The sequence below is a fragment of the Homarus americanus genome, unplaced genomic scaffold (genome assembly GCF_018991925.1).
Source record: "Homarus americanus isolate GMGI-L3 unplaced genomic scaffold, GMGI_Hamer_2.0 scaffold55805, whole genome shotgun sequence".
NCBI classification, from domain to species: domain Eukaryota; kingdom Metazoa; phylum Arthropoda; class Malacostraca; order Decapoda; family Nephropidae; genus Homarus; species Homarus americanus.
In genome coordinates, this window is record NW_024717664.1 from 227071 (window position 1) to 239576 (window position 12506).

General features: G+C 42.7%; 2 protein-coding genes across 2 annotated transcripts in view; one reads left to right on the top strand and one right to left on the bottom strand.

The window, feature by feature from the left end:
* The first annotated feature begins 1204 nt into the window (after window positions 1-1204).
* On the top strand, window positions 1205-5913 carry LOC121858985. Its single transcript, XM_042355640.1, has 2 exons — window positions 1205-1245; window positions 5352-5913. The coding sequence occupies exons 1-2, from the start codon at window positions 1205-1207 to the stop codon at window positions 5911-5913; spliced, it is 603 nt and encodes a 200-aa protein (XP_042211574.1).
* Window positions 5914-11040: 5127 nt separating this feature from the next.
* LOC121858986 overlaps window positions 11041-12506 on the bottom strand; it is a 78773-nt gene continuing 77307 nt past the window's right edge. The window contains exon 9 of the mRNA XM_042355641.1: window positions 11041-11160. Within this exon, the coding sequence (XP_042211575.1) occupies window positions 11041-11160 (120 nt within the window). The remainder of the gene's footprint in view (window positions 11161-12506) is intronic.

Here is a 12506-nt window from a genome sequence, read left to right on the forward strand (position 1 = left end):
CCCTCTTGTTATTGGGATTAATGTTCAAAGCGCTCGATACTGGACACCTCGTCACTATTACGCAAGCGCTTACTCCCCGGAAACCACCAGGTACTAGCCCTGAAGTAGAGACAACTGGAAACCTTCTGCCCCCCCCCCCACCCACACACACACACACACCATACTTGGCTACCGGAAAAGCCTCAGTACTCAAACACTGCAGCAAAGTACAATCACCCTGTACTCACACCTCACACAGAGTACATCCCTCCGTCACTGTACTCATTACCATACAGGTCTCTACGTCAGCATTCTTTCCTCCCCCTTCACCTGGCGTTTACCTGGTGAACAAAGATGGATAGCTTCACCTGTACCTAATTAACCTGTTCATTCCATTCAGCTATTTATTTACGTATTTATTCATTCATTAACTCGTGTATACATTTATAAGGCAACAAACGTGTCACTATAATAATAAATAATAATAATAATAATAATAATAATAATAATAATAATAATAATAATAATAATAATCAATAAATAATTCTTCCTCAGTTGCCAGTTATCTTTTTATACCACGTAATTCTTCTCTGTTATCTCCTAGTTACATCTTCGTCATATCTCCAATAAATAATAATACCTCATCATCGTTATCTCTATCATCGTCATAATTTTCGTCTCCAGATTACATTATTTTAGTTCCTCTCCCTCAATCACCATCACCACCACATCTTCATCACCACCATCACCATTATCACCACCACCATCATCATCATCATATAAATACCTATAATTTCTTGGTTTATTGAGCGTTTGTTTTGGTTACAATTTTCGTCTATTATTTAAATGAAAATTACTTGAATGTCTATGTCTCTTTTGGGTTGTTTTTGTTTGTTTATTTGTTGTGTTTGTTGCTTTTTTATTCTCTCTCACTTCCACACACAAGACACAGACACACCCTCACCTTCCCTCCCTCCCTACCACACCCTTACCTTCCTTCCCTCCCACCCACACCCTTACCTTCCTACCACCGTCTTTCTCCTCTCTCACCCACCTCCCTCCTCCTTCACCCACTCCCTCCCTCCTTCCTTCACCCAATTTCTCCTTCCTTCACCCACCCCTCCCCTTCCTTCACCCACCCTCCCCTTCCTTCTTCACCCACCTCCCTTCCTTCCACCCCCTCCTCCTCCTTAGTGCCACCTCTGCCTGGTATAGAGTAGTCAAGATGGACTCACTTCTTGGTCGAGCCAGTAACTGTTCACGGAGGTAATTCACTAACTGTCAGCCGACCAAAACCGCGACCGCAGGCTTGGTTGCATGGTGTATATACGTAGCCTTGACAAGCTGTATTTGCTGCTCTGGCCACCACCTTACTGCTGTGCTGTGCTGTGCTGGAGTTATTTAATACAGTGTGATTACTCCTTTAGGCTCCACTTTTATGTAATATTGCTGTTATAATTTTATGTAATGCTGTGTTGAGGTGTTATGCTGTACTTTCTGAATATGTGCTGCATCTGAATCGCCTGTTGAATGCTCTAAATATGCTGCAATTATCCCCGTGTTGCATTCTAAATTGCACTCTCACACGATACATGTGTTGCACTCTCAAGAAACATGTTGCTGTGTTGCACTCTCAAGAAACATGTTGCTGTGTTGCACTCTCAAGAAACATGTTGCTGTTGCACTCTCAAGAAACATGTTGCTGTGTTGCACTCTCAAGATACATGTTGCTGTGTTGCACTCTCAAGATACATGTTGCTGTGTTGCACTCTCAAGATACATGTTGCTGTGTTGCACTCTCAAGATACATGTTGCTGTGTTGCACTCTCAAGATACATGTTGCTGTGTTGCACTCTCAAGATACATGTTGCTGTGTTGCACTTTTTATAAAGCTACTAACCTAACCTAACCTAACTTAACTTAACCTAGATGGTATAGTCAGCTTGTAGATGTACTCTAAGTGACAATGTACACCACACACACACACACACACACACACACACACACACACACACACACACCGTATCTTCAATCATCCCTTCACTGTCACACACGATCAACACACTTCCCACGACTCATTGGTGTGTGTGTGTGTGTGTGTGTGTGTGTGTGTGTGTGTGTATCCATCCCACACTAAAGTGACATGGCTTAGAAATAAAGAAGACTATTATTATTAACAGTAGTTGTAGTACTTATTTACAAGGATATAAAAACAAAACAACGGGTAATTTTCTTTTCAATTTTATTGATTTTTTTACATATCAGTTAAGGCAGGGCACCTTGGGGACTCGAACAACAAATCCTGTAAAACTACCAGTAGGTTTGCGGGACTTCTTTGGTGTTATATCCTTGGGCCACCCGTTCTCCTGGGGTACCTGGGTGGGCTTGCGGGGCACACGTTGACGGGGTTCTCTCTGGGGCTTGGGTGTAAGGGAAGCCAAAGCATGGTTGGGCTTGCGGGGCACTCGTTGACGGGGTTCTCTCTGGGGCTTGGGTGTAAGGGAAGCCAAAGCATGGTTGGGCTTGCGGGGCACTCGTTGACGGGGTTCTCTCTGGGGCTTGGGTGTAAGGGAAGCCAAAGCATGGTTGGGCTTGCGGGGCACTCGTTGACGGGGTTCTCTAAAAGCCAAAGTATGGTTGGGCTTGCGGGGCACTCGTTGACGGGGTTCTCTCTGGGGCTTGGGTGTAAGGTAAGCCAAAGTTTGGCTGCTTTCTTCAGCTTCAACCAACTCCAGCCATGAGAGGCTGGAGCTGGTGAAACAAGAGATGTCCAATTTCTCAAAGTAAGTCATAACGACAACTTACCCTTGACCAGCAGTTCTTCTACTGAGGCCAAGTTGAAATTCGGCCACGAACTTCAAAATCTTGCGAAAAAAAATTAATGAGGTTGGAACATTGCCAAGTAGGTGAGACGTAAAGTAGTTTTATAGTGAAGTGAGTACTGATTGGTGTAGATGCTTATAGAGCCTTATAGTGAGGTGAAAAGTGAAGATATTGTGTATAGTGACTTATGGTGAGGTGAATAGTGAAGATGTTGTGTATAGTACCTTATGGTGAAGTGAATAGTGAAGATGTTGTGTATAGTGCCTTATAGTGAAGTGAATAGTGAAGATGTTGTGTATAGTGCCTTATAGTGAAGTGAATAGTGAAGATGTTGTGTATAGTGCCTTATAGTGAGGTGAATAGTGAAGATGTTGTGTATAGTGCCTTATAGTGAAGTGAATAGTGAAGATGTTGTGTATAGTGCCTTATGGTGAAGTGAATAGTGAAGATGTTGTGTATAGTGCCTTATGGTGAAGTGAATAGTGAAGATGTTGTGTATAGTGCCTTATAGTGAAGTGAATAGTGAAGATGTTGTGTATAGTGCCTTATAGTGAAGTGAATAGTGAAGATGTTGTGTATAGTGCCTTATAGTGAAGTGAATAGTGAAGATGTTGTGTATAGAACCTTATAGTGAAGTGAATAGTGAAGATGTCGTGTATAGTGCCTCGCCAACTGCACTGGCTAACCATTACCCCGGAATACGATCCGCAAATCGATTAACATCCAGGTTCCCAATTACTGCTGGGTAGACAGAAGCACTTACGCACCTACCCACAGACCCATCCTCACAAAACCACCCACACGCCCCAACCCACACAACCCACAGCTAGACGGAAACGCGGGCGTAGTGAGGAAGGGGAAGGAAGTTAAACAAACAAGTGAAATGTACCAATTACGGACGTGTTTACTGACTGACACACACACACACACATGCACACGTGAACACAAACAGGTTATGGTCAATTACAGATTTTCTTTATATTACAAACAGACAAACACACTAACAAAACAATTGCTGATTACTATATATCCTTCCGTTCTTCCCTTCTTCCTCTTCCTCTTTCTCCTCCTCCTTCTCTTCTCCCACTTCTTTATTTTCTGTGATACGTTATCAAGTGTCTTCTATCCCTTCTTCTTCCACCCCTTTCTTCTCCTTTTGCTTTTCCCCCTCCTCTCTCTCCTCCTCCTTCCTCCCTCCCCTTACTTTTCTTCCCCTCCTTCTTATTCTCCACTTCCTCCCCTCCTCCTCTCTTTATTTTCCTGTGCCATGTTATCAAATACATTTCATTCCCACGTTTTCAACACGGGTCATTCTTCCTATCATTCTTTTGTTTTCGACTTTCATCCTTTTTTTTCAGTCTCATATCTCCAACATTCTTCTATTTTCCTCTATGTCATTCTTCCGCTGTCAACTTTCCATCATTCTTTCGGTATCAACTGTCAATCATTCTTCACCTTTTACACATTTATCATTCTTAGACTGTCATCATTTTTTTCACATTCTTCCGCATTGTGATTATTATATTTTTTTATATATTTTAGACAATTATCATTAATTCTCTTTCCCCCCCCAAATCATCAGGTGTCTTATCTCCCGTTATGTACACCTGTCCTCACCTGGTGTTCTCTCTCTCTCTCTCTCTCTCTCTCCCAAGACTAAAACACAAACAGAATCTCTTGCACCAGACGTATGATGCCTTAACTCCAGGAAGCGGAAAGGTGCGAAATATCTTCTGTCACACACACACACACACACACACACACACACAAGAAGCGGAACTGAAACAATGACCAAGGAAGCATTAGGCGGAAAGGAAGGTGTAAAATTCAAACAGCAGGAATTAAAACACCTGTGATTCCGCACGTGGACGAGATAGTCATGTCGTTAAGCTGGTACTTAAACACCTGAGGACTGTCCACTCACCTGTGTAAGAATTCACCATGTGTTTCTCTTATGTTTTTGATAAATAATAATATCTTGACGTCTTGGGCTTTATTTTTCTTTAATAATAATAATAATAATAATAATAATAATAATAATAATAATAATAATAATAATAAAATAACAATAATAATAATAATAACAACAACAATAACAACAACAACAAAAAACTCCATAATAAAACTACAAACATTTAAAAACAAAACACACACACCTGAATTTACACCCAATTAACCTGTATTAAATTCAATGTACTATAAACGTTTGTGGTTTGTTTACACTCTATCAGCGAAACGTTTATTTACATTACTCAGGTGAGGTTCTAAACGGTGTAATGGGGAGAGAGAGAGAGAGAGAGAGAGAGAGAGAGAGAGAGAGAGAGAGAGAGAGAGAGAGACTGTGTGTGTGTGTGTGTGTTTCAGTATGTACGTCCATATGTTTATGTAGACAAAGAAACAAACAAACAAACAATAAAAACAAATAAAAAACACATAGACAGACATACAACCATTGCTGAAACAAATAAACAACAATAACAACAAACAAACAGATGAACAGAAAAGTACATTGTCACCCAGAGCTATTGATCAATACCTGACGTCACAAGGTGGAACAAGGAACGTCACAAGGTGGAACAAGGAACGTCACAAGGTGGAACAAGGAACGTCACAAGGTGGAACAAGGAACGTCACAAGGTGGAACAAGGAACGTCAAAAGGTGGAACAAGGAACGTCACAAGGTGGAACAAGGAACGTCACAAGGTGGAACAAGGAACGTCACAAGGTGGAACAAGGAACGTCACAAGGTGGAACAAGGAACGTCACAAGGTGGAACAAGGAACGTCACAAGGTGGAACAAGGAACGTCACAAGGTGGAACAAGGAACGTCACAAGGTGGAACAAGGAACGTCACAAGGTGGAACAAGGAACGTCACAAGGTGGAACGTCACAAGGTGGGAACGTCACAAGGTGGAACAAGGAACGTCACAAGGTGGAACAAGGAACGTCACAAGGTGGAACAAGGAACGTCACAAGGTGGAACAAGGAACGTCACAAGGTGGAACAAGGAACGTCACAAGGTGGAACAAGGAACGTCACAAGGTGGAACAAGGAACGTCACAAGGTGGAACAAGGAACGTCAAAAGGTGGAACAAGGAACGAGGAAGCTAACTTAACCAACCCCCTCTGTCGTCCAGATACCCGAACTATCAGAAGGATTGTAAGGAATGTCAAAAGAAGAAGGAAGGAAAGAAGGAGGAGGAGGAGGCAGAAGAAGAGAGAAAGAAAGAAAGAAGAAGGAAGCAGGAAGAAGAAGAAGAAGCCTTAGCATATATAAACATTAATTAAGAGAAGTGATCTCTTTGCATTAACTTCCAGAGTTGTTTGCTTACATATATTAGTGTGTGTGTGTGTGTGTGTGTGTGTGTGTGTGTGTGTGTGTGTGTGTAATTAACATTGACGTCTACCTCATGGTGGTGTCAGGTGTTGTACCGGGAACTCGTGTGACCTGTGGTGTGGCATGACTGATACCTCTCTCTCTCTCTCTCTCTCCGACATCTACCTGGTTAAGTGTGTGTGTGTGTGTGTGTGTGTGTGTATCTCGCCACAAACACAGCTCCATCACCCGGGAGGTAAACACTGCGGTCAGAAGTAAACAACTATATCCCCATTACTGTCCTGCCTCTCACCACCCCAATGTAAACAAACAAAACTTAAGAGACTGATACTATTGTTTATTTCCTATTTGAGACTCCCGTTATTTCTGGTCATTCTTCTACGTTAAACCGAGCTTAAAAAATAAAAAACATCCTCAACGTGGGAAAACACCATCAGATAGGTCAAGAACTCCTGACAGCACATTCCAAACCCATCCTTAGACATCAAGTGGGTACAAGACTGACCCATATATCCTCTACCTTCCAAATTAACACAAGAAACATTTTATTTATTTAGTTATTATTATTATTTTTACGTTTCCTGTCGGTAATAATTCGGACAGATGGACTTCCCCCCCCTCGGCCAGGTGTCGGGAACTGATGATGTGCACACTGTGTTGGCTCATAATGATGGCGTTTACAGGAAGTTTGTGTTTTGAAAGGTTTAATTTAGTGTAGTTAGCTATTTAACCTTTGAGGAACCTTGGATATAATTTATATTTAGGTTGAGTTAATACAGGTTTATGGCGAGTGCTTGTTACGCTTTGATGACACACACACACACACACACACACACACACACACACACACACACACACACACACAATAATAATAATAACTTCTTGTGGTGCCATTTCCCTAGTGCGGAAGTGGACTCTATTGGTACTCAAGATGACTGACTGTAGTACTCGTAATGGGGTAAATATAGGACTCTTAAGGTACTCAGTGTTTTATGATACAGATACTATGGTAATGCGTCCGGTGGGTGCTGGTACTGTCCTGGTATCATAAGTAAGTAAGTAAGTTCAGGTAGTAGTAGTAGTAGAGTCAACAGCACCGCCATCTAGTGAACGCCACACACACTCAGAGCCTAGCCTAACCTAACCTAACCTAACCTAACCTACCCATACCTCTTCCTCCTCCCTATGGCCGTATGACCGATTATTAATTTAGTTCCTTCTTCGAGTTCACACCCACTGTGTCCGTGGCTCCGTGGCGAAGTCAATATAAATGTGATAACTCTTGGATAGGTGGACGGATGGTCTTCAAACTTGGCAAGGTTGTTGGTTCGACCTATAATAGACACGATCCTATTACCGTAAGCCTGGGATTTGGGGAATTCGTGTTTTTCAGGAATATATCGCGTGTTCGATTTATATAAACGTATATAAAACCCATATCATCTAGTTTAACTGTTGTGAATCCTTAAAAACAAAATCCTTCACGTAAAAAAGTAGTCTGTTTACATCACACACAGTTGAAAGATTCCAAACTAGAACTACGATTTTTTCACAGGTATATAAACTAACTCACCTATGACACGAGATAAATATAATAATGAATTCAAGGCTAAAAACAGCAAGAAAAAGTGAAGAAAAAAAATTAATGATTGTCTTACCATATCTAGAGGAGTTACCCCCCGCCAAAAAATAAAGAGAACAAAGAAAACGTGACTTAATCTTTTAAGAAACTGGGTCGAGTCTTGATAGAATTCCTTGTGAAAACTTTGATACTTTGAGAGAAAATTAGAAACCACTTCTCCCATAACACCCCCTCCCCCCGTTCTCGATTATCACCCCCACCCCCCTCAAAAAATGGTTTCTCACGGGGAATCGAAGACGTGTTCTGTAGATTACTCTGAGGGAGACTTTCAACTGTACCTGATTTCATGGTAGTAGGAGAGAGAATGGTAGGTCATGGTAGCGTTAGAGAGAATGGAAAAATAATGTTAGTAAAACAACCATTAATTAAGAAAGGTAATGGTAGCTGGAACCATTAATTATCATAATGGTGAGAATAAAAAAAAAATACATACGCATCTGTCCGTGAAAACTGACATTTACGCACCGCTGTGTCCGTGAGAATGACATATACGCATCGCTGTCCGTGAAAAATTACTTATATCCGCATCTCTGTGTCCGTGTGAATGGCTTACGCACCACCGCTCTGTCCGTGAATGCGTATATATATAAAGTTGACTTAACTACCTCGCTTGTAGTTACGCTTTTGTTTTTTAGAGGTTGTCCAGTTTATGGTCATTATTAACATCAGTTCCAGCAGGAGTACCGTAAGTGGTGACCGTAAGTGTTGACCGCAGACATGTGAGACAGGAAAAGGAAGAAGCTATTGTGATGATGACCGCCGCTTATGATGACCGCGCCCTTGATAACCGCCGCCCATGATGATCGCCGCAAGTGACGATGGTTAAGTGGTGACCGTAGAAGGAACATTTGGTATAAGTGATGACCTCAGCAATTGTTGACCGCAAAGGATAATTCTAAAATATTGACTACCGCAAGTGATGACAGCTTGATAATTAATTGTACATGATGACCGCAAATGACCGCAACTGCTGAAGACCCTAAAAAATTATGACCGCACAATAACGAAGAGGAAAGAAGGGAGGAAGCAGTCAGCGAATATGTATGAAGACGCTGACGAAGGAGCTGACGAAGGAGCTGACGAAGGAGCTGACGAAGACGCTGACGAAGACGCTGACGAAGACGCTGACGAAGGAGCTAACGAAGACGCTGACGAAGGAGCTAACGAAGACGCTGACGAAGACGCTGACGAAGGAGGTAACGCAGACGCTGACGAAGGAGCTAACGAAGACGCTGACGAAGACGCTGACGAAGGAGCTGACGAAGACGCTGACGGGGGCAAGAGGTCGTCATGCTCCAGGTACTCCTTCCGAGTTCCAGACAGCTCCCCCCCTCCCTCCATTCCTACCCCCCTCCCTCCTGACTCACCTGTACACACCTGAGGCAACACCTTCTGGGTCTCATTAGCCTCATCCTTCCTGCCCTCCTTCCTTCATTCATTCTTTCCTTTCTTCTTTCATTCATTCCTAGTCTTACTCCATGCATCCTGCTTTACTTCATTCATTCCTACTTTCCTTCCTTCATTCATTCCTGCATTCCATCATTCATTCCTACTTTCCATTCTTTATTCATTCTAACATTCCTTCCTTCATTCTAACATTCCTTCATTCATTCCTACTTTCCTTCCTTCATTCATTCCTGCATTCCATCCTTCATTCCTACTTTCCATTCTTCATTCATTCTAACATTCCTTCCTTCATTCCTACTTCCCTTCCTTCATTCCAACATAAGTCAAGGTATAACAAGTAAACTCTACCAATAAAGCGACTTGTACACCTGCGTCATTAGTACACATGTAGACGTTAATTAACCTCCGTGTGTAACTACGTCATTAGGTAAGAGTGATTAGTTGACGTAGAGATTTGTGATACATTAATACAGTATTCTGATCACCTGGTAAGAATGACTACACCTGTAATTAGCACTTAACACCTGCATTACTATTTCCAGGTAGATATAAATTAGAGTTTTTAAAGGTGAAGCATACCTGTGTTCACCTGACCGTAGTGTGTGTGTGTGTGTGTGTGTGTGTGTGTGTGTGTGTGTGTGGACTTACATGACTGAAATACATACGAGTGAGTTATTTCTATGTATGTATATGTGTGTGTGTGCGTGTTTGTGTGTGTGTGTGTGTATGTATGTATGCATGACATGACTAAGTCTATGTATGAATGTGTACACGTATCCATACACTAACATGAATGAATATGAACATATATATTTATGTATATGTCTGTGTATGTTTGTGTATTTTTATGTAAGTCTATGTACGTTTGTGTATGTATGTGCATTTCTCTGTGTGTCTGTACGAGTCGTCAGCAGTATGGATCACCGGACCTTCTCAGCTGACCAATGAGTAGCGTGAAGGGGTGTGGGGGATGGGGGGTTGAGAGATACAGGTAAGATCCAGGTGTATGGGTACTTAAGCCAGGTGTGACACACATCTGTTTCAGCGTTCCTTAACCTGTGTTACTTAGGGCAGGTGTGTCTTGTATGTATGTATGTATGTATGTATGTATGTATTAAAAATTTCCACTATACGACAGACAGACAGATAGATAGATAGATGATAACAGAGAGAGAGAGAGAGAGAACAGAATATTCACTGATGATAGAAATGGGTGAAAGAAATAAGATAGGAGCCGCTACATTCCCCCAACTAGACCATCCCCCACCGTCACCCTCCCCTCATCCCCCACCGTCACCCCCCCCCCGGACAGGTAATGACCAGTGCAAAACAGTCAACACCAGGTAGCGAATGTCCAGGAAACTGCGTGGAACTTCACCTCTACCTGACAGCACATCCGCTCACCTTTTGCCACCCATGCTGTCTGGACTGTCACCCATTTTGTCACGGCTATCATCCATGCTGTCTCACCACCACCCCCTACATCACCCCCTCCACCACCTCCTACCTCACCCCTCCTCCTCCCCTACGAGTCACAGTGACCACCCCTCAAGTGTTGCATATTTAATGTATTGTGTAGAGCCCAGAACGTAAACACTGCATATGGCGCTTAACACCCCTCCTACTCCCACCCATCCCTCCCTCCCCCCTCCTCTCTCCCCATCTCTCCCTCATTTCCCCCTCCCCTTCCCTCTCTCCCCCTCCCTTCTTCTCTTCCTCTCCCCAAACCACCTCAGTGTAGGGGATGCTTGTGTGGCACCTAACAGTAACTCTCGAACATTCAAAGTCCCGTATTTTCGAACCCCAAGCCCATAAACGACCCTGAAGACCCGAATCTTCAAACCCTGAAGTCTTAAATAAACCCCAAGTTCGAATCTTTGAACTCTAAATCCCTAAAGCCCCGACCTTCCGAATCTTCAAACCCTGAATCCTTAAACAACCCCAGAGACTCGAATCTGTGAACCCCGAATCCCTAATCTCCAAAACTTCCGAATCATAACACCACAAAACCCCTAAATTCTCGAACACCTGAATCCTTAAACAAGAATCCCCGAAACATCAAAACTTCCACAGCAAAACAAACAAAAAATAATAATGAAAAAAAAAATTAATAAATAATAAAATAAAATAAATTCAAATCCCATCTCAATCACCAATACCAAACGAACTACTGTACACCTTCACCTCATTACTTCAATCACCTCTTGTCAATCATTACCACCACTCAACTATGCTCTTCACTACCATTAAAGTTTGAAACAATGACATATTTACTGTAAGAATTATGGCGTGGATGTCAAGGCAGGCAGGTAGGTAGGTAGGCATGAGGAACTTTAACAAGATATTTTAACATGATATTTCAACACTATATAACTCAAAAGGCTATTAGATTAACACACACACACACACACACACACACACACACACACACACACACACACACACACACACACACACACACTTTCATTTATGAGTGTTTTCTTAACCCAAGTGTTCCCATGAGTTAGCTGTGGCTGTGTCCGTGCTATGATAGGTGTACCCCAGGGCGAGTATCCGTGTTGATTCTCACTGGCGTCCGTTACTAGTGGTAGGTGGTGGTGGTGGGTGGATTGTTAGTGGGTGGTAGGTGGGTGGTTGATTGGTGTTAGTTGTGGTCGGTACTTGTGTTAGTGGTTGATGGTGGTGGTGGTAGTAGTGGTTGATGGTGGTAGGTGGTGGTTGCCATCAGACATCTATGATACAGTGTCTTCTGTTGTAGCTTTCTTCTACACCTTGTGCACTTCTTCTTCTTCTTCTTCTTCTCCTACTCTTCCTCCTCCCTCTCAAGTGACAGTTCCCACTCAATCTCACCCCACTCCGTTACTGCTGCCCGTTCTATTACGCCTATGATCCAGTGTCCAATTTACGGCTCCCACCCCCATTCCCTCTCACCTCCCCCTCCACCCCTCTCACATCCCCCTCCCTCTCTCTCTACCGCTATATAACATCAACACACCTGGTTATAGTCGCCCACTCCGTTATACCTGAGTTATACCTAACCTAACCCACCCACCACCCCATCTTCCACCTGCCTTTCAAAAATAATTCCCATTCCATTCACTTACCCCATTGCGACACCTGCTAATTGTGTACCTACGAGCTAACACACCTGAGTTACAGCTTCCTCTACCTGTGTGTTATGGATATTACCTCACTTTCTCCCCATTTCCTCTCAACCAGCATCTTTTCCTCCCTATTTCTTCCCTATTTACTTCATTTCTACCCTATTTCCTCTCCATTTTCTTCAGCTTCTCTCTATATCTTCCCCATTTACTCCAT